This window comes from Emydura macquarii, unplaced genomic scaffold, assembly GCF_026122565.2.
Source record: "Emydura macquarii macquarii isolate MOO-44397 ecotype Brisbane River unplaced genomic scaffold, CSIRO-AGI_Emac_v2 contig_2457, whole genome shotgun sequence".
Classification (NCBI taxonomy): Eukaryota; Metazoa; Chordata; order Testudines; family Chelidae; genus Emydura; species Emydura macquarii.
This window is the reverse complement of record NW_027132594.1, coordinates 706,606-728,369: the sequence shown is the minus strand read 5'-3', so window position 1 is coordinate 728,369 and position 21,764 is coordinate 706,606. Positions and strand designations below refer to the sequence as shown.

At 42.4% G+C, this 21,764-nt stretch overlaps 1 protein-coding gene across 1 annotated transcript in view; it reads left to right on the top strand.

Moving 5' to 3' along the window:
* Positions 1-21,764, top strand: part of BIRC6 (baculoviral IAP repeat containing 6) — a 354,060-nt gene that overhangs the window by 222,645 nt on the left and 109,651 nt on the right. The window contains exons 61-64 of the mRNA XM_067562654.1: positions 2,410-2,606; positions 5,426-5,726; positions 9,598-9,815; positions 19,816-19,980. Of these exons, the coding sequence (XP_067418755.1) occupies positions 2,410-2,606; positions 5,426-5,726; positions 9,598-9,815; positions 19,816-19,980 (881 nt within the window). The remainder of the gene's footprint in view (positions 1-2,409; positions 2,607-5,425; positions 5,727-9,597; positions 9,816-19,815; positions 19,981-21,764) is intronic.

Below are 21,764 nucleotides of genomic sequence, written 5' to 3'. Positions count from 1 at the left end.
TGTCCTGGGAGGAAGGTAGGTATTAGAAGGTAGATCTAGAAATCTCAAGCTGCTTTATGGAAGGTAAAAACTGAAGGACTTTGGCAGGTCTTGGGGGAGCGTCCCGACCCTTCTCAGTAAGTAGGAGTAGAGGTAGGATTGTGGGTCTCTTAAAGGAAGTGAAATAAATAATGGGGGGTAGTAAAGGATCTTGGACACTTATGTGGTTGGACATTTGGAGAAGTAGAGAGCCAGAAGAACCATTAGTGAAAGTTCTCCTTTCCTCTTCCAGCAAAAAACTTGTTGCCAATGAGTGGTGAGTCCATCACCTGTCTTCTAGCTGGAAGATGATATAAGAAAAAATAGGTTAATCATCTTTTTCTCAAAATTACCACAAGATTCCAGACATGGATCAAAGTCCATATAATAGCTTTGGGTGGTAATATATATAAATAGAAAATGCATATATCTACACATCTCCATTGTACCTAAATGTCAGAAAGTATTTCAGATGGAAAATTATTTAATCAAAAGTCAGTTGTGATTTGCTGCTCTCAAAATGGGGTTGAGCAGCAGTTTTTATTTTCCCAGGCTGAGGGAGAAACTAGAGTAGTTGTTCCTACCAAAATAACCCTTTCCTCCCCTTGATTAGTTTTATTATTAATATTAATGAATGTTTGTGTAATGATTTAAACACAAAATGTGGTAAGAACTACTGTGGAACTGGGTAAACATACTGATCTAAGGGTTTGTCTGTATGAGAAATATGCATAGGTTTAAACCTATATATAAAGTATAAATTTAAGATTTTGTTTAAATCATGTCCATACAAGGTTTTACACTTCTTATTTTGCCTAAGGGCTTCATTATATGGAGACTTAGTGCACTGCAAGCTCGAGTATGATGTAGGAGTGCACTAAGTCTCCATGTAGACAAGCCCAAAGAGTGGCTTATATATGTTTAGTTAAACTTGTTCATAATGTACTTAAGCTAAATGAAAAAAGCCACTCTTAAAATAGGAGTCAATATAGGATTTTGTAATGGTTTTAATTAATTGGCTTAAATTCAAACCTGAAGTCAAACCAAGAAGTACTTTCTTTTATAGACAAAGCCTAAGTATTGTAGAAATCCAACTATTTTGTGATTCTGGTAACCTGTACACTGTCGCCTATAATTGTGGTACTACAGACCATCCAGAGTTGATATTGGTTGGATTTACCCTTAAGTTTTTTATCCCATGGTTAGCCTTATGATTACTTTGTGGTGCAAAACGCACTTATCACTAATAACAATTTCGTCCTTTGGTGGCTACTTAGAGATTAATTATGAAGATGATGATTGGTGAGGCTTTGAGTTTTATTAATACCACGGTCAATATAAGAAAAATCACAGAACAAAATAAACAAGGATAACAGCAGAATCCACATCACATATACTTATGTATCCATAGGGCTGTGAGATGAGGTGAGATAAGTGTTAAGGTTGCCATCATTCTGCCATCCGGAGGTCCCATTGAGGGGCAGGTTTGATTCCTATTTATGCACCTATTTCTTACACCCACCTATCTTCAAGACCATATTTGATTAAGTCTTGGCCTCTTGTCTGTATTTGTCATTTGTCTGCTATCCATTTTTGGGTTTCCAACTATTTTCATAAGCATTTGGCAGATAGATGGTTCTCTATACAATGTGGTTAAGAAAGTCTTAGCTAAATAAAAACTTTGCAGTCTAACAGTCTATCAGAAGATATTGCTAAATCTTTTGTCTTATTCTAACTTATATTAGGCCTTATGCTAACTATTATTACTACTAAGCCTCAAGCTAAATATTATGCCTCAGGCCACTGCAGATCCTATTTTAAAATAATTAAGTTTCTTTGCTTACTGCTACTTGCGTTATAGCTGTAGTGTCGTGCACTAATTTAGCATCTTAATGCTCTCTGAGATATAAATGATTATTTACCTGATTACTTGAGCTCAGGTCGTGGGTCCAAGATTAACATATGGAGTAATTCTAAAATTTTGAAGTTTGCATTTTGCACCAGCACCACCAAGATCCTCATGTGAACATGAGATCATAACCGTCACTAAATAAACTAAATTTCTTTTTTTAGGTCCATAGCGTATGAATCCACATCATTTTTGCTAGCAGTCAAGTAACTTGATTTGACTTGGCAGTGGAAATTAGATTGTTTTTAATATTTCATATTATTTTGGTTTTACCAAAGGAAAAGTTGGATTTCCTGTTGTTTTGACCTGTTTAACCCCCATAAAGACTTCAATATTTGCTGAAGAAATAAGTGTAACATAGTAGCTGAAGTGCTTAAATATTCTTATTTTCTGAGTGGGAGGAGAAGAAAGTAAACATTCTAATGTTTAAGTTACCACTTCATTTAATGGTTTGGTTCTTCCTTTCTCTGTTTTTTTGATAGAACATACAGATTTACTGGGGCCGTGTCCTGAAGATGAAGCAGTCACTCCAGGCGATGAGTGTATGGATGCAGTGCTGGATGAATCTTTTCTTGAAACATGTCCCATTCAGTCTCCATTACAAGTTTTTGCAGGAATGGGTGGGCTGGCCCTCATTGCAGAGAGACTTCCTATGCTTTATCCAGATGTAATTCAACAAGTAAGTCAAACAGTTTGACTGTCTATAAGTATGTGCTAGTTTTTTCTTTACTATAGTGATTTCCAAATATTTTCTGTATGGTTTGTTTTCTAAGAGTTAAGAATCATCCTATGTATTATATCTTACATTTGATTGATCAAATGTGAAATTTTCTCCAGCTTTTCTAATTTAAATATCCTCATTAATATCTACTCCCTTTGAAGTTAGGAATTTTTCCTGAGTGAGAAGTCCTGAATAGGACATAAAATGGCATATTACTCTTTGGGGATCCAAAGGCATTTTAGTAAGATATATGATAAATTTTAAGAACCAGTTCCCCTTTGTAAATAATAGCACACTTCAAGAGGAACACTGTTCATGCTGATTTCAAATTTGACATCTGCTCCTTTTCAACAGATAAACCATAAGCCTGGTAAAATAAAACTTGCAGTAGTTTTAAGATCCTATAGTGTGTGACAGCCATACAATCTGTTGTTTGATCCATCAGGACTGAAATAGGCATAGTAGGCAAGTACTCAAAAAAAAAAAAAAAAAAAGGAACTTTGTGAATTTTGGCCCTTGCTAGTTCACAAGAGTGAAACCAACCTTACTAAAAGAGGAAAAGAATCTGTTATATATGTGATCTTAAGATTCTGGGATGTTTGATTTGACTGCTCTGAGTTTGACCCAGGGCTTGAAGACATGAAATTTCAGTCTTTTTGTCTAACTTTTAATATTTTTATTTGTTGAACACAGGTAACTAATCCTGTTTGAAACATATTGGAGACACAAAGATCTTAAAATCAAAATTGCACTTCTGTGCTAAAACCTTTTCTCAGGCAGGCATTTTTATTCCTGGTACCTTAGACCACAGAGAAGTTGATCTTCATCTTCGACTTGCTTTGTGAAAATTCAACACAAGGGAGGGGTTGGACATCCACGTTATCATAAACTTCTATTCTTTTTTGGGTGATGACCCATATGCATTCCACTCTTGGTATGTGTATGTTCTGTGCACAGTTGGCAGAAATTTTTCCCTCAGGACTATCCGTTCAGGGCAGCTCAAGTGCTCTGTACTGCTCCACACCGGTATAAAGCGCCCAGCTTGCCCTGTGTGATCTTAGTTCCTTCTTACCACCCGTGAGGGTTGCTGGAGCTGCTCATCTTGCATTTACAAGTTCTCTCAGTGGACTGTGTTCTTTATATTGTAAATAGTTAGTATTAGTTAAATTACTTAGATTTTTCTGTGTTATCTGAATTTTGGTCAATAACTAGTTCCAAGGGATGCTTCTATCTCCGGGCTTCAAGCGCCGTGTTTCCTGCAATAAAGCTATGTCTGTGAACGACTCGCATTCAAGTTACTTATAGTGCCCTGGAGATTGCCAAATTTGCAGGGACTTCAGGCCTTGCACAAAGAAAGATCGGGAAGTCAGGCTAAGGTTTCTGCTCTTGGAGGTGGCACTGAAACCTCCATTTGAGCCAAGTTGGTCAGACTCAGCTCTGAGTGCCCCAGTATTAGTAAAAAGTGCTCCTCCTACTGTCAGCAGTCATTTCCTTTCAGCCTCCTATTGTCTGCTGGATCAGGGCTCTCCATTTCCATTTCTATGATTTTACAGGAACAGCTAGATCTTGGAACCATTAAAAATAAATATACAAACAACACCCCCCCAAAACAAACAAACAAACAAACAAACAAACAAAAAACCCTCAGCAAATTTCCACACAAACTTTTAAGCTAAAGTTACAGTTGCAGGCACAAATTAGGGGTTTGAGCATGAGCTAACTTTTGAAACCCATGAAATGCAGAGTTAAGGCTGTGCTTAAATAGGGCACCTAAACTATGGTACCTCTTCCCCTGAAGAGTTTGCAGCTTCCCATCTTCCTGTCTTTGCATGTAGAGGAGTGGAAATGTGCACCTGAAATTTTTTATATTTTGGTTCATACAAACATGCTTCCAAAATGAAGTATGTTGCATTGTCTTCATGCTAACATTTTCTCTTTTCATTTAAGATCTCTAATTTGGTGCTCTGGATAATTTAAGTTTGTACATGAAGACATGCTAACTTTATACTAATGATGATTTAAAATAGGTTTGTTGTGTCTTCATGATTCTGCAAAATGCTGGCATTCCCTATAGGGTGCTTTCAGTATTTTGCAGTATCAGGCCCTTTTTGAAGGTGGGCAATGATTTCTTTCAGTATCCTACTTGCCTAATTTGTAAATTTCTCTTGGATACTGTATGTGGCTATAAAACAACCTAATCTCTGACAACCATTGAGACATTCTAGTTTATTCAGGCATTGATTTTATTACATGTAACATATCAGTTGGCTCAGCTTCTCGTCATGGTCTGGTCTTAGTACAAGAAAGAAAATGTGTGTGGGGGGGGGGGGGGGGGGGGGATTCCCATTATGCCGTAGTTGTCTTGCTTTTAAGAGTAAAGAAACTCAATTTGTTCTCTTTTTTGAACTGGTGTTTGAATAGCTTCTTTGTAAAAAATTGTTATGGTAACAAGTTCTGTAGGTCGATGAGAGGAAATATATTTTTAAATTAAATTAAATGCTAACTGCTATTTTATTTTTATTTTACCTACATAGGGGACTTTTTGAAATGTTTTAAAAATGTAACAAACATATATTTTCTGCTTCTATACCTGGAACAGGGTTACTGAATTTTTATTTGAGCGTTTTTTCATTTTCTCTCTCCCTCTCTCTCTCTCTCTCTCTCAAAATAAAGATGATATATTCCTTAAACCCCAATTCTTACTGTAATGAAATTGTGTGCTGCAAGATTTGACTCTAAATGGATGACTATATTAAACTTTTTTGTTGTTTTTGAAGGTGAGTGCTCCAGTAGTTACATCCACCACACAAGAGAAGCAGAAGGACAGTGATCAGTTTGAATGGGTTACCATTGAGCAATCAGGGGAGCTAGTTTATGAAGCTCCAGAAACAATTGCTGCAGAGCCTCCACCAATCAAATCAACAGTGCAGACTATGTCTCCCATACCGGCTCATTCTTTGGCTGCCTTTGGATTATTTCTTCGTCTCCCTGGTTATGCAGAGGTGCTGTTAAAAGAGAGGAAACATGCCCAGTGTCTGCTTAGACTGGTACTGGGAGTTACAGATGATGGCGAAGGAAGTATGTACTGTAACTACTAAATGTATTTGTGAAATACTGCTAAATTGTTTTAACTTAAATTTACATTTACAATGTAATGCTTTAGAAGGAAGTTGGAATTGCTTTATGTAGTTTGTGAAGAACTCAATCTCACCCACATCCTGGATCATATAAGAAAATTGAAAACTGGCTGAAAGATTTTAAAGTAGTTGTTATAGGTAATCATCATCGAATGAGGGTGTTTCTAGTGGGGTTCCATGAGGATCAGTATTAGGCCTCATGCCACTCTCAATTTTCATCCATGATCTGGAAATAAACTGCTAATTAAACTTTGTGGATGACACAAAGATTGGCAGAATGCCCAAGGAAAGAGGAATAGAGAGGTCCTCCAAGCTGCCCAGAGTGGCTTGTGGGGAAGGGGAACACAGCCAATCAGGGCCAGCAGGCTCATATAAAAGGAGCTGCAAGGCCAGAGTGAGTTCAGTGTGCATGCCGGACTGGAGCTGGATGCAGGAGCTGAAAGGTTGGACAGAATAGCTGCGGGCAGGGCTGGCTGCAGGAGCTGCAAGTGATTGTGAGTAGTTACTGGGAGTGACTCATCAGGGAGCTGTGGTGAGTGAATTATATCCAAGAGGGGTGGCTCAGCAGGAAGACTGGGGTCACTGAAGACTCAAGTAGAGGCAAGGAATTCTCAGGGAAGGAGACCTCGGGGCACTGCTCAATTCCAGAATAAAAGCCTTGCAACCTAGCCAGACCAAATGAGGGCGCCATGATTGACCCTGTTAGACTGTTTAAAGGACTGAGCCCAGGGAGTGCTGCAGGACATTTTGGACTTATACCCCAGAAGGTATGGGTTTGTTTGCAGGTGGACTGTGAGTGACTTGACTGGAGGGCTGAATTGCTGAAGACCCGCCTGACAAGTGCTGTGGCTGTTGTGGGCGCCATGAGCCAAGAAATTGAAAAACTGCAGGCACGCGTACACAGCCAGGGAGGGGGTGCTCACGAGAGATGGATGTCACTCCATTACAGGCCCATTTAAAAAAAATGAATTTTTAAATACAGCCAAATGCAAAGTTTTATGTCTAGGAGCAAGAAATGCAGGTCAGACCATAGACTGGAGGACTGAATCCTGGAAACTCTGAAAAGAATTTATGGTCATAATAGACAAGCAGCTCAGCATGAGCTCCAGTGTATTTCTGTAGCATAAAGGACTAATGCAATGCTTGGATGTATAAAGGGGGGAATAGTGAGTAGGATAGGGAAATGATTTTATTTCTATGCTAAATTATTTTATTTCTATTCTGTGATACCAGTACTGGAATACTGTGTACAATTCTGGTGTCCACACTTTGAAAAGAATGTTGAAAAATCGGAGAGGAGGCAGAAGAAATTCAAAAATGATTCAAGGCCTGGAGAAATGCCTTAGAGATCTGTTTAGCTTTATCAAAAAGAAGGTTGAGAGGTGTCTTGATTACACTGAGTACCTTCACAGGGAGAAAATACTGGGTACTGTAAGGGTTTTTCAGTCTAGCTGAGACATGCATAAGAAGAACCAATGGCTGGAAGCTGATGCCTGACAAATTCCATTAGGAAATAAGGCACACACTTTTAACATTTTAACCTTGAGGGCAGTTAACCATTGGAACAAACTACCAAGGCAAGTAAGTGGTGGATTCTCCATCTCTTGAACGCTAGATAGCAAGACTGAATGCCTCTCTGGAACATGAGAATGACCATACTGGGTCAGATCAATGATCCATCTAGCCCAGTACCCTGTCTTCTGACAGTGACCAATACCAGGTGCTTCAGAGAGAACAGAACAGGTAATCATCAAGTGATCCATCCTGTTGCCTGTTCCCAGACATGATATGCTTTAGCCACACACAAGTTATTGGGCTCAACACAGGAGTAACTGGGTAAAATTTACAGACCTGTGATATGCAAGCTGACAGAGTAGGTGATCTAAAGGTATAATAATGATTTAATGGTCCATTCTGGCCTTAAAATCTATGCATTTTGTGTAGGGCCAGACCAGAGAGTTCTTTTTGGTAACACAAACAATGAACGTGGTCAGGGCTAATAAAATTGACCTTAAGACCACTAATAGAAGATTAAACAAATGTTCTTCTCGATCTCTTCCATCCACTGGTAGCCTGATGAAAACAAATACATTTCTCAGCTCATCACAAATATCTTGGCCACCTTTTTGTGATGGGGACATGGTCCTTTCATGTTTAATTAACCAAACATTTATCTCTTTGCAAAGGTTATACTCCTAGATACCTCTAGTACCAAAACAAGAGCCTGTTCCTCCATTCATAAATTGGTCAAATGCTCTCATGGATTACCTCTGCTCCCTACAACATCCATCCAAGTTTAGACCCTCTGCAGAAAACAAAAAAGGGAGGAGGAGCAATAAACTTTCTAAGTTACTCAGCAGGTCCTGTGAACTTTGGATTTAGTTTCCCTCTTAGTTTTGTGTTGCTTTTTCTGTAAGATTATGCACACTGTGGGAGACAAAATGAGCCAAATAACAAATGAAATTTGATGTCTGGGTATTTCCCTTCAGTTTTGGATAGAAAATTGACTGGAGGACCATCCAAATTTCATCCCTATCCAGTTTCTTTTACATAATGTAAAAATCTACATTTGCAAATCCATGATATGACCCCAAATAATTACTATTTTAAAAAAACAACACACCTCCAGAGGCAATTCATGTATCAGTGTTCTCTGAATTGGTCCTTTTCCCATTCCCTTGTGGCTTGGCTGATGTATACAGATTGGGAGCCTATAGAAAATGAGGATAAGTAGTTTATATTTCTTGTCATGTAGACAGCAGTCATAAGAATTCTTGCTCTCATGAGGTAATAAAACTTTTCTTTAGACAGCAGTCTGTTTTGTTGCTTAAAATTTTTTTTTAGATGTTTTGATAAATTTGTGTTTTCTGTGATTTTAAAGCAAAAATCTCGAGAATCACTTTACTATGAATAAATCTAACTTATTAAAAATAGTCACAGGTTATTTATTACATAGAAAAAACAGGAGTTATTGGACAGTTAGATATTTAAAATATTTCCAAGACTTGAGCTAACAATGTCTGTCTTGTAAACAGTGTGTGCGCTTTTTTCATTTGAAATATTTTGAATCAAATAGGGCAGAAGAGTACATGAAATTGGACAGTTCTAACTATGTACATCACATTAACAGGCGAGAGTATTGTTACACTATGCTTTTGTAAATCATTACCCTTCTCTACTTTAGCCTCTTTAAAGGGCTAACCTTAAAAAAATTATAGTACAAAACAAACAATGGGTATCTAGTTAAAACATAATTTTAGTTTTAATGTCCAATAGTGAAAATGTATTGAATATCTACACTGTTTCGCTGTGTACACATCTCATGACCAGCTTTGTGTCATAGCAAAGCTTATCCTAGCATTTATCAACATATTTTTAAACTGAAGAGCTTTTTGTCACTGGCTTTGTGGTGGGGCAGCTGTTTGTATAAATTTTATAGGATGATATAATCTTACAATCAAAAATATGACCAAATATCTACTTTAATGCAGTGAAAGAGTTGTTAATGAACTAGCTTTTCACGCTTGGAGATAAAGGATTTAAATCTTATTTTTAATCACAAACTATATGCATTTATTGGTCTCAGCCTAGTCCATAAAGGAAACAAGTTCACATCTCTTGCCCATCTTTCCCTCCTCTGCCTCTGGAAGTTTTGTTAAAAAGAAGTCCAGAATAAAATAATTTATTCCGCTAAAGACTTAATATTTTCAGAAATATAGCTGCGTCTTTGTAATAAATCATTGGAAAGAAGAACATAATGTGTTGAACTGTTAAAAGGAAATATTTAATGTTTTTATTCTTTCTCAACCTAGGTCATATCCTGCAGTCCCCTTCGGCTAATGTGCTTCCAACTCTTCCATTTCACGTGCTGCGCAGTTTGTTCAGCACCACGCCATTGACTACTGATGATGGAGTACTCCTTAGACGGATGGCACTGGAAATAGGGGCAGTACATCTTATTCTTGCTTGTTTATCTGCACTGAGCCACCATGCCCCAAGAGTGCCCAACTCTAGTCCCAATCAGTCAGAGGTAAGCTTAGCTTCTTGTTAGTGACTTACTTACCTGCAGTAAGCTCCTATAAAAGTCTCATTGTTGAGGTAGCATCACACATTTTCTTTTTTAATCTGTCATATAACTCTTTAAAATGAATTCTTCAGAACTGGAGTTCAAGTGAAGTGCAAAAGTAATTTGAAAGTTCTTCCTAAATGACAGCTGCTTACATATTTTAGTGCCTTGTGATAACCTTAAAAAGCTTATTACATTTAAAAAGAAATTACTTTAATAGAATCTAAAGATTGCAAAGTCAAGCATGGAAAAGTTAGGTTGCCCATGCAGCTTTAATTTGGCCGCCTTGTGCATCTGTATTATGATGCAGTCTTTAATTACATGATCTCATACAATTTTTTCCATAGGACCCCTGCCTCATTTAATGCTCAAGATGGTTTGTGGTCAATGTGTAGCGGTTTACTATTTTTATCCTCACTAGTCAATGTGCGGCCCTATGCCACGTGTACTGTATGCCGTCCAGCCCTGCACTGAATACAGAATTATTCATTCTTCTTTGAGTGCTTGCTCACGTCCATTCTATTATAGGTGTGTGCACCCTCTATGCACAGTTACTGGAACTTTTTTCCCTTTAGCAGTACTCATAGAGCTGGCTCTAGCGCCCCCTGGAGCCCCGGGCACATGCGGTGTATGAGGCGCTGCCAGCCCTACGCCCCCTCACTTCATTCTTTCCGCCTGTGACGGTTGCTGGAACTGCTTCAGCTTTCATCGCAAGTGCTCAGTCCCTTTTGTTCTCTCTCAATCGTTTGTTGTTTGTCTTACTTAGGTAGAGTAGACCTTAAGTGCTGTTAATTGTGGTAGTTAGTCACTTAGGATAGTCCCAGCTGGGACTTTGCTGGGAGCGGGGCATGCCCAGTTACCGGGTTTCAAACCATGTGCCATCTGTGGGAAGGGCTTTCCGCTGAGCAGCCCCCATGATAGTTGCTTAAAGTGCCTTGGGGAAGCTTGTTGTAAGGACAAACGAAAATTTGTAAGGCCTCGGACCGAGAAAGACAGAGAGATCCACTAGAAAGCCTTACTGATGGAGGCAGCACTTAGACCGGCCTCCGAACCAACCCGTTCTGCTTTGGTACTGAGCATGGCATAAGTGCAGAGTGCACCATTGGCCCCGCCTTGGCACCAGACTTCTTCCTCTCTGTCAAGGAAGAAGCAGCGCACAGAGCGGGGACGCTCCCCTGCACCATCCAAGAAAGCGGGGTCAAGCACGGGGCCTCATTGAATCCAGACAGTGGAGACTTGCTCGCCACCGCCAGAGCCTGTGTCTCCGACCAGAGAGCCACCCCTAACTCCTGGAAGTTGGAGGGCGGCTTTGCACCTGCTGGTGCTGTCAACACAGGAGGTGTCTCAGGCGGCACGGACCTTGTTGGCATTGCCCTTGCCGCCCACACCCTGGCCTCTGCCCAGAGAGAAGGAGCCGGTGTCGCAGGGGAAGCCTACATTGGGACCCCCTGGTTGGCTCAGGTGATCCCCAGATCTGGGAGGAAGATCTCCAACAACTCGTTCGCCCTGGGTGAAGGGGTCGACACGGTGCTGCTCTCCCAGAAGTCGCTCCAGGTCATGGTCGCCGGATCACCCCGCATTGGCAGGCCATGGAGTGAGGTCGCCCTCCCAGCACTGGGCGAAGTTTGTTCCAGGAGGCGACGCCTGTCTGGGTCACCTTCAGGATGCCGCTTTCCAGAGGGAAGTCGACACCACTCCCACTTCCCAGCACTTAGGAGTTCGCCCGCACTGGTGTGGCACAGAACCCAGTCACTGGAGGCTGACTTGGCACAGAGAGGGAAGCGGCACTGTAAGTCATCAGTGCCCAGGCACTGCTCTGGGTGCTCCAATACGCAGTCATAGCATGGTTCCCTGCATCGGCACCGGTTGCGGCATCAGGTCTTGTCATTATGATGGACACCGAGAGGCCGTCCTCCAGAGCGCTGGAACACCCAGAGTTCGGGTCATCACTCCCTCGCCACTCAGCACTGTACAGTGGGAGCCTCCGAGGCAGCCCCACCATGGTCATCTGACTGCATCAGTGTCCTCTTGAAAGGATGGCCACCAGATGAGTTGTCACCACCAGCAAAAGATGCCAGAGCACCCTTTGGCTCAGATAGCCCCGGGATGGTCTCAACGGCAGTGGCCACCCCAATGGCCGTATTGGGGGCCTGAGGGTTTCTGGTCGGGCCAGGTTTGCAGTCACTCAGGTCGACTGGGGTGCAGTCCACACCATGGGTGCTGGAGAAGTGCCATTGTTCGGCCTCCAACAATGATTCAGACGCACAGGAAAGGACCTCTGTTGGGCTCCCTTGTCAGCGGGAAGGTATGCCACCACCCACCGTGCTCCTCGACTCCTCCTCCTCCTTCCCTAGATGAGGCCGTCACCCAGGGACACTTGCGCCCCTGGAGGATTTCAGGGGGGCATCAAGAGCTTCTCAAGAGAGTGGCTTCCAACTTGGGGTTGGAGGCAGAGGAACTGGAGGGTATCACGGTGGCCAGAGCAGCACTGCAGGTGTCTTTGGGCACAGCAGACTCAGCGGGCAGAACCATGGCCTCTGCCATCTGCATGCTCAGGTGCTCATGGATGCAATCCTCAGGGCTGTCTCAGGAGATCCAACAGTCCATCCAGAACTTCCCCTTCGACGGGTCAGCCTTGGTTTCGGACCGTACGGATGTGAAGTTGCATGGACTGAAAGACTCCACGCTCTGCTCTTTGCGTCTTTATATATCCCAGACCTACAGATGCCAGTTCTGTCCTCAGGGCCAGCAACAGCAGAGGTACCAGCCGCAGCTGTTAACGCCCTACAGACTGAGGGACAGAAACAGGACATCTAGGACACATCAACCAACACCCAGGTCCTCCTCAGTCCCCCAGCAAGGGTCGTCTAGATGATCCGCTAATCAAAGAAGGTCATTTTGAAGGTGCGCTTGAGGGCAGCGTTCCAGCCTGTTCCCTGGATCCCTTCTGGCCCTTCTTAAGCCGCCTAGCTCCCTTCCTGTCTGAATGGGCCAAAGTCACTTCAGATTGCTGAGTCCTTGGCATAGTTTCGGCAGGCTATGCCCTCCAGTTTGCTTCTTCCCCTCCCAACAACCTTCCCTCCCCATCCCTCTTCAGGGACCCCTCTCACAAGCAACTCCTCATGCAATAGGTAGAGACCCTTCTCAGCCTGGGGTTCCATTGGACATGAGGGGAAAGGGGTTTTACTCAAGGTACTTTCTCATCCCCAAAGCGAAAGGGGGTCTAAGACCTATACTAGATCTGTGTCATCTCAACAAATATCTCCAGAGGCTGAAATTCTGCATGGTCTTCCTTGCCTCCATCTTCCCCTCCCTGGATCCGGGAGATTGGTTTGCTACCCTCAACCTTAAAGATGCTTACTTCCACATTTCTATTTTCCCCAGCCATAGGTGTTCCCTCGGTTTCGTGGTAGCTGGCTCCCACTCCCAGTTTGCAGCGTTGCCCTTTGACCTTTTCCTCGGCCCCAAGGGTGTTTACAAAATGTATGGCGGTAGTGGCGGTGCACCTGAGGCACAAGGGGGTCCAAATTTTCCCCTACCTGGATGATTGGCTAATCAGAGGCAGGTCCAGGAAAGTGTACATCTGACATGCGCCACCTGCTGTCAGCTGGGCCTGCTAATAAATGAGCAGAAGTCCACATTAAGTCTGGTGCAGTGGATAGCGTTCATCAGGGTGGTCCTGGATACTTCCCAAGCCAGAGCTTTTCTGCCTAAGCCACTCTTCGAGGCAATGTCCACCATCATCGCTCGCCTGCACCTCTGCCCGACCACAACAGCCAGGCACTGTCTGCAGCTGTTAGGCCACATGGCAGCCTGCACTTACATGGTGAGGCTGGCTTGGCTAAGACTCAGACCACTTCAGTCATGGCTTGCCTCGGTTTATGCCCCAAGCATACATTCCCTGGACCGGGTGGTAGCAGTCCCCCCCCAAGATCATGGCCGCACTAAACTGGTGGTGGAGCTCCTGGGCAGTGTTGAGGGGTGTGCCATTCGAGGAGCTAGTCCCCTCCGTCATTTTGATATCGGATGACTCAGACTTAGGGTGGGAGGCCCATATCAGCACCAACCTCGGCACACCAGGGGTCTGGCCGAGGGAAACAAGGTGCATTCACATGAACGTGAGAGAGTTACGGGCTATTTGCCTAGTCTGTGGAGTGTTCCTCCATTTTATTGCGGGCAAGCTGGTACAGGTACTGACAGACAATACAGCAGCCATGTATTACATCAACAGAATGGGGGAGCCCATTCCTCAGCCCTCTGCAAGGAAGCAATTTGTCTGTGGAATCTGGTGATGAGTACAATTTTCACATAATAGCCTCTCATCTCCCTGGAGCGAGGAGCGACGAGGTGGACCACCTCAGCAGGTCGTTCTTACCCCGCCACAACTGGTCGCTTCACCCAGATGTGATCTCTATGGTTTTCCAACAGTGGGGCTCTCCCCAGGTGGGACCTGTTTGCGTCAGCATGGAACAGGAAATGCCTGCAGTTCTGCTCTCTCTGCGGTCTGGAGGCCGGGTCACTCTCTGATGCCTTCCTGCTGCAGTGGTCGGGGAGCTTCATGTACACGTTTCTGCCCATTCCTCTTCTTGACAAAATCACAAAATTTTCTTCCCAAAAATCAAGAGGGACAAGGCAGACATTATCTTAATTGCACTAGCCTGGCCGCACCAGCACTGGTTCAGCATACTGCTGGATCAGTCGATCGCTGCCCCCTCCCCTCTCCCTCACCCCAACTGGAGCTACTGAGACGGCACAATCTCCTGTCGCAGGACCACAGTTGCTTGCTACATCCAGACCTGGACTCCCTACACTTCACGGCATGGAGGCTCCATGGCTGAGCGCAGACTAGTGAGCCTGTTCGGCGCAGGTATAGCAAATCCTGATGGGTAGCAGGAAACCTTCCACACAGGTTGCATATCAGACAAAATGGAGTACATTTACCTGTTGGGCAGAGTTCCAGGGAATTTCGCTTGGGTTGTCACCGATACAGGTGATCTTGGAGTATTTGTTGAAATTAAAAGTCCAGGGACTAGCCGTGGCCTCCCTGACGCTCCACCTAGCAGCTAATTGGTGTTCCACCAGCCTTTGGAGGGGAGATCAGTTTTCTCCCACCCTATGACAGTTAGGTTCCTGAAAGGGGTGGAGAGGCTCTATCTGCAGGTCCGTGACCTAGTGCCTTCCAGGGATCTCAACCTAGTCCTCTCGCGGCTCATGGAGCCCATCTTCAAACTACGTGCCCTTTACTGCTGCTGTCATGGAAGGTGGCCTTTCTGGTGGCTATTACCTCGGCAAGGAGGGTCTCTGAGATTAGGGCGCTGACCTCAGAGCCTCCTTATACTGTGTTGTATAAAGACAAAGTTCAGTTGCGGCCACACCCGGCCTTCCTGCCTAAGGTGGTTTCCCAATTTCATTATAACCTAGATATTTTTCTCCACATGTTTTTCCCAAACCGCATGGTTTGGAAGAGGAGAGGAGGTGGCACACGCTAGATGTTAGATGGGCATTAGCATTCTACATCGAGCGCACGAGACCGTTCCGGAGATCTATGTAACTTCGTCGCGGTGGCTGATAGGATGAAAGGCTTACCTGTTTCTGCCCAGTGCATCTCATCGTGGATACCTTCCTGCGTCAAGTTCTACTATGAGCATGCAAAGGTGCCACTTCCGGGGAATAATTACAGCCCACTCAACCAGAGCTCAAGCTTTGTCCACAGCCTTCCTAGCAAGAGTGCTTCTGCAAGACATCTGCAGGGCTGCCACCTAGTCATCTGTACACACCTTCACATCCCACTACGCCATTGTCCAGCAGGCGTGGGACGATGCAGGCTTTGGCAGAGTGGTGCTGCAGGCAGCTCATCCATAACTCCGGCCCACCTCCAAGGTATTGCTTGTGAGTCACCTACAATGGAATGGATATGAGCAAGCAGTTGAAGAAGAAAAGACGGTTACTTACCTTTTATCCGTTGTTCTTTGAGATGTGTTGCTCATGTCCATTCTGTGATCCACCCTGCTGCCGGAATTGGCGGCAAGAAGGAACTGAGGGGGTGTAGGGCCGGCAGCACCTCATATACTGCGGCATGTGCGCGGGGCTCCAGAGGGCACCGGAGCCAGCTCTACGGGTACTTCTAGAGGGGAAAAAAGTTCCCGTAACCATGTAAAGAGGCACGTACACACCTACAATGGAAAGGACATGAACAACACATCTTGAACGACAACAGTTACAAGGTAAATAACTGTCTTTTTCCTCATAAGTGATTAACAAACCTTAGAGAATTTATCTTCACAACTCATCTGTGGGGTAAGCTGCTATTTTTATCCCCATTTTGCAGATAAGTGAGTCACAGCAAGATTAAAGCCAAAGGACCTAGGAGGGCCTGAATTTTCAGAAAAATTAGTATTTTTATAGCAGATTAAATGTTCAAAGCATAGCTCCTACTGACTTAAGTTGCAATTGTGAGAGCTCAGCACTCCTACAAATCAGGCCCAGGTATCCCAAATTTGGCAAATAGAAAATGAGTAACACACAATTAGGGGCCATATTTGAAAAGTTTTAAGTGACTTGTCCAGCATCACACAGGAACGCTGTCACAGACGTCTGGGTAAAATGCCATTTTTCAGAGTGGCATTCAACTGCTGTAACCACAAGACCATCCTTTCTCTTTTGATTATACCCCGGCTTCATTTACTACACACCTTCCAACTTCAAGCAAATGAGGTAGTTGAGCAGAGTATCTTACAGACAACAGTCTCATTCATTACACAATCCCAATTGATTCCCTGAGCATAGTATGTGAGCATGTAATCAGATTGTATCATAATTCATATACACAAGGGGACCGAATTAAGGTTGAACCTCCATGTTCATGGGCTTTTTTGTTCTATGGAAGAAAAACAAAAGCAGGCAAGACTGTGAGGAATCACTACAATTAAGTTAAAACAATCTGTTTCATCCTCCTATGTGATCCTGAGAAGAGACTGAGGCATCTAACATGCACAGGTGTTCTTCCATTCTTACACCAATCAGGAATACTAATAAAGGGACACAACCTATTCTAGAGAGAAATAGTAGAACTGATGCTTACGAAGCAAGTAGAGTTAACATTAACCTTCTCCCCCAAAATAGCTCAGCTCACGTTGGTCATGGACCATAAGCCCAATATCAGACCAAAGAGCAGAATCCTTTGCAGTAAGTCTCCATTCAACCTCAGAAGTGTGTACAGAAGACTGTCCACTACAACTGACAGGCGCACAAGGCTCCACCTCATCCTTTTTCATCCACTCACCCATGTCAAGATATGCCATAACACGAGTAATATTGAAAATGGGAGCTCATCTCCTGGAACTGAGAGCTGTAGAACCAGTTCATTAGTATTTCTGATTGGTGTAGGAATGGAAGATCAAACAGTCTCATTCGCTGCACAGCCCCAATTAATTCCCTGAGCACTGTCCATTCTGTGCTCTGAATGAAGCAGGCATCCTTTGCGGAAAAAAATAGTATGGGATCATGTAATCAGACTGTATCTTAATCAAAGCTCCATCTAGAGCAGCAGCTCAGTAAATGGATTCTCCAAAAATTACTGCTTAGGAGCTAACCCCACTCACCAAATACAATGCCAAATCATGTACTAATACTGAATGGACAGTGTTTTTATTTCCCTCTGGTTGTTGGTGAACCAAACCTAAGAACTGCCATACTGGCTTAGACCAATGGTCCATCTATCCCAGTATCCTGTCTTTCGACAGTGGCCAATGCCAGGAGCTTCAGAAGGAATGAAAAGAACAGGCAATTATCAAGTGATCCATCCCCTGTTGTCCACTCCCATCTTTTGGCAAACAGAGGCTAGAGACACTTAGAGCATGGTGTTGAGGACAAGAAAACATGTTGAAAGCTCACCTTCCACTTTTGCAACAAATGCATGTCTTGCTGGGTGAGGTGCACACTTGGAAAATGATAGCCACATGTGGAGAATGCCACATGGAAAAGGGAAAGTATCAGCGTCCTAGAGTTCCCAGAAACGAATGCACTACAAAGTTTTTTTTTTTATCATCATCACCTTTGAGGTGAGCATGTTTTGGTTCAGTCTGATCCCACATTTCTGAACTGGCAGAATCAGAAGCACTTAGCTCCTCTCAGAAGCCAGGAAAATTGTCCTGAGCAGAAAAGAATCTCTTATCAGTCAGAGCAGTGCATGCACACGATACCCTGAATCTATCATGAGCATTGGCTGAGCAGCTGTCCCCGTCTGATTTAGGAAATCTTTGAACTAGTAACCAAGCAATTCATGTACCCTCTTGGAAACTACAGGAATGTGAAACTTGACCTCTGTTTTACCAGCAAAGGGTATTCTCTTTCTGTAGGAGCAGATGCTTTCCCACCCCTCCCTGTGATAGTGAAGGTAACTTTTAAAAAACAAGAGACTCACCAAGCCTGTACTGAAGCCTATATTTTTGAGGTGATGGCTCCTCTGAAGTGCTCAAGTCCTCATGACCGCTCCCTTCAACTCTAAAGTGACAGCATATTTATGTATAGAAGCATCTCCATGAGACTGAGCACGTTGTAGTTTCATTATCAGAGTGGCTTTAGGGTCTATTTTAAAACTAAAATAATGAATGCAGAGCATTGCCAATATGTTACTGCATAGGTCATAATGATATATTTATGTAGTATAACAATGTTATAATTTAAAAGGTCAAAGTTATAATTTAAAATGTTAAAACTTCTCCTTTTCTAAGATGCATAGTAAATATATTTTTATTTGAATCTTCTGTTGTTTTTTCCCATTCAAAGTGATAATTTTTTATTCAATCTGTTTATATATTGTAATATTACATGAGAGGTATTTATTACAGAGAGTTTTAATAGCTTTATTTTCTCATTCTCTTGGAACAAAACAAAAGGTAAAAAGCAGAAGAGAAAATGAAGTCATCTCCAGTTTTTGGCACAGGTCAAAATTTTCAGTCTGGGGTGCCTGATGTTAGGCACCTAAATAAGTGACCTGCTTTTCAGAAATGCTCATTACCCATAGCTCTTAGTAATTCTAATGGGACCTGTGGGTGCTCAGCGTTCCTGAAAAGCAGTCACTTAGTTAGGTACTAAGTATATGTTTAGGTGCATAACTTTAGGCACCAGTTGGAAATGTTTTTCAGAGTTCTTTATCTACTGTATTTGTTTCATCTAAGATTTGGTAGCTATCTTTTTTTATTTAACACAGGCACCAGAATATTTTCACACATGTTAAAACAGTTCACTAATCTAATGCTGTTTTGCTATTAAATTTATTGAAATGCAGTGATGACCATCATAAGCAATCTGACCACCTCAAAAACATTAGTGAAATAAATCTGATGACACTCTAAGGTCAGGAAGTATCAACTCCATTTTACTAGAGTAGAAATTGAGATACCATTGAGTTTAAGTGACTTGGGACACCTATGAATTGTGTGGCAGAGCTGGGAATATAACTTGTTCTCCTGATTTGTAGGCCTATGCCTTAACAATTCCATTCTTCTTTTATTACTTTAGCACGTTTATTCAGTTAATCTGTGTAGTTTCATAATCTAAGTTTTAGCAGCCCACAGAAAGGTTTGAAATGATATTTTATCTTCCATCCAACTTGGTCTAATAATTATAATTTTCATTCATTGTGGCTAGATTTTAAGTGCTGGTTGCAGAGCTGTATCATTTAACATGATCCTAGTTAGCCTTCATTAGTGTATCTTGTAAAATGTTGTTATTACCAACATGACTATAGTGAGCAGTAAGATGATTTACTGTCCCATTCAAGCTGAAAATCACATGGGATAATTTACAGTCCAGGTTCTGTACTAGAAATTCACCTGCGTTGCAGAGGGGATTGAATCCCAATGGATGTCCGTGAGTTGTGTTTTGATAAATAATTAAATAAAAGCAACAAAAAACCTTCTTTCCTGGACATTATGGTATAGAATCACTTTGTTTTAATTAGCCACAGGTGTCAAGCACACACAATAGTGCATCAACAGAAGAACAGCAGCTATACTGGGCTAAGGGTACTGGCTTTGGAACTGGCTCCACTGCTTCTGGATGGGATGTAGAACAAGCTTTGACTAAACAAAGGCTGGAAGAAGAACATGTCACTTGTCTTCTGCAGGTAGGGAATGGTGACGTGTATATATAAGCATTTGTGCATGTTGTGGTAATATAGTTAAGACTGTAAAAAAGTTTGTATTCTTAACGCCCTTTTTACACCAATATCTTTGAAATATTTTACTTTTTAGTCTGAAATACCCATCAGCCATTTGGGAGTTTATAAGCAAAAATATAATTCATTTTATAATTAAAAATGCATTAATTTTAAATAAATAAAATTAATTTTTCCTGTAGTGTGGTTAAAAAACAGTCTAGCCTTTTTCCTGTAACAGTTGTGAATGTTTGAAAATGTAGGCCTGAACCATATGGAGTAAAAAATTCCGATAAGCTGTTGTTTGCTTAAAGATGGATGCAATACACCTGTGACCTCAAATAATTATGCAGTTGTTTTGTTAGGCATTTGCAAACTAACCTGGTGAAAACAGGAGGTTGTAAGCTTGATGTGCATAATAGCTTTGTAGCCCCTGTGGTTATAGGATTAGGGGAGGGGTATGTTCCTGGCCACCAAAAATCAGAACACATGACAGTCTTTCAGGTTGGGGAGTATTTCTGTGTTATCTAAAGCTATATATATGCTGACGGCGGCAAATTCGCCACCGACAGATTGATCTTTCTGGATCGATTGAGCAGGTAGCACTGCATTGATGGGAATGCATTTCCCGTTGGTGCAGCTCAGTGAAGACGTTGTGCACAACGGAAATTAAGAAGTTGACGGGAGTTACGAAAGCTATTTTGTGTAGCCTGCATAACTCCTGTCGACTGCCACCAAATTCTCAGGTAAGTGTAGACTTGGCCTTAATATACCAATTACTTTATCAAGGTCAGGAAGGTTGCAGAGTATTACCTTCTATAGACTGCGTTTGGTGCTTTAGAATTACCTGGGAGTAAAGAGCATGTCCCTGTTCAATCAGGTAATACGGTGAACATGGCAAATGTAAATTAACAAGTTTAAATGATAAACAATATAGATTTTTTTTTTCCCTGGGAGGAGGATCACCTATAACCTCCATCATGGTGATTCATAAAAAGAACAGAACACAAATGTGAATGTCCTTAGCTGTCAGCAGATGGACAGCTCTGAATGTTCATTGAACCAAGAATATTCTAGCAGATTTGTGGCACTTTTACATCCCATGTTGACCTATTTGCATCCAGGCAAAAGCAAAAGCAATGGCAATCAGTGAAACAGACTCCTGGGAGACTAGGAAGAGACTAATTTGTACTAGTTTGCAAAATAGGCTTCTCTGTGATTTCCACTTTCTTTCACCATTAGGAATGGTACCTCTGATTTGATTTTTTTTTTTTTTTTTAAGTCCATTCTTATTACTCAAAATTGCCAAGAAGACTGTTTTCAGACATAGTGGAGTTGTCTCAGAAGGCTCCATTCAATCTTCCCGCCAGGCCCATCTCTCGTCTCTGGGCTAGTTCAGCATACCACTGAACTTGAGCCACCTACTTTTTATCTGATTGTCTGAAATGAGCTTCTTTGCGTGCTTGCTCATGTCAGTTCAATGATAGGTGTGTGTGCGCCCTTGTGCATGGCTGTTAGAGATTTTTTGTTTTAGTGGTATCTGTAGGGCCGACTCTGGAGATCTGTGCTCATGTCACTATATATGAGGTGCCATCAGCTCTGCGTCCTCTCAATTCCTTCTTTCTGCTCGTGACAGCTGTTGGAACGGCTTTCTCTCTTGCATTTGCAAGTGCCTACTGATTCTTTCATTGCTAGTTTTTGTTAGTTCTTATAAATAATTAGTTAGTTGATTAGTTAGTTTGTAAGTTAGAGAT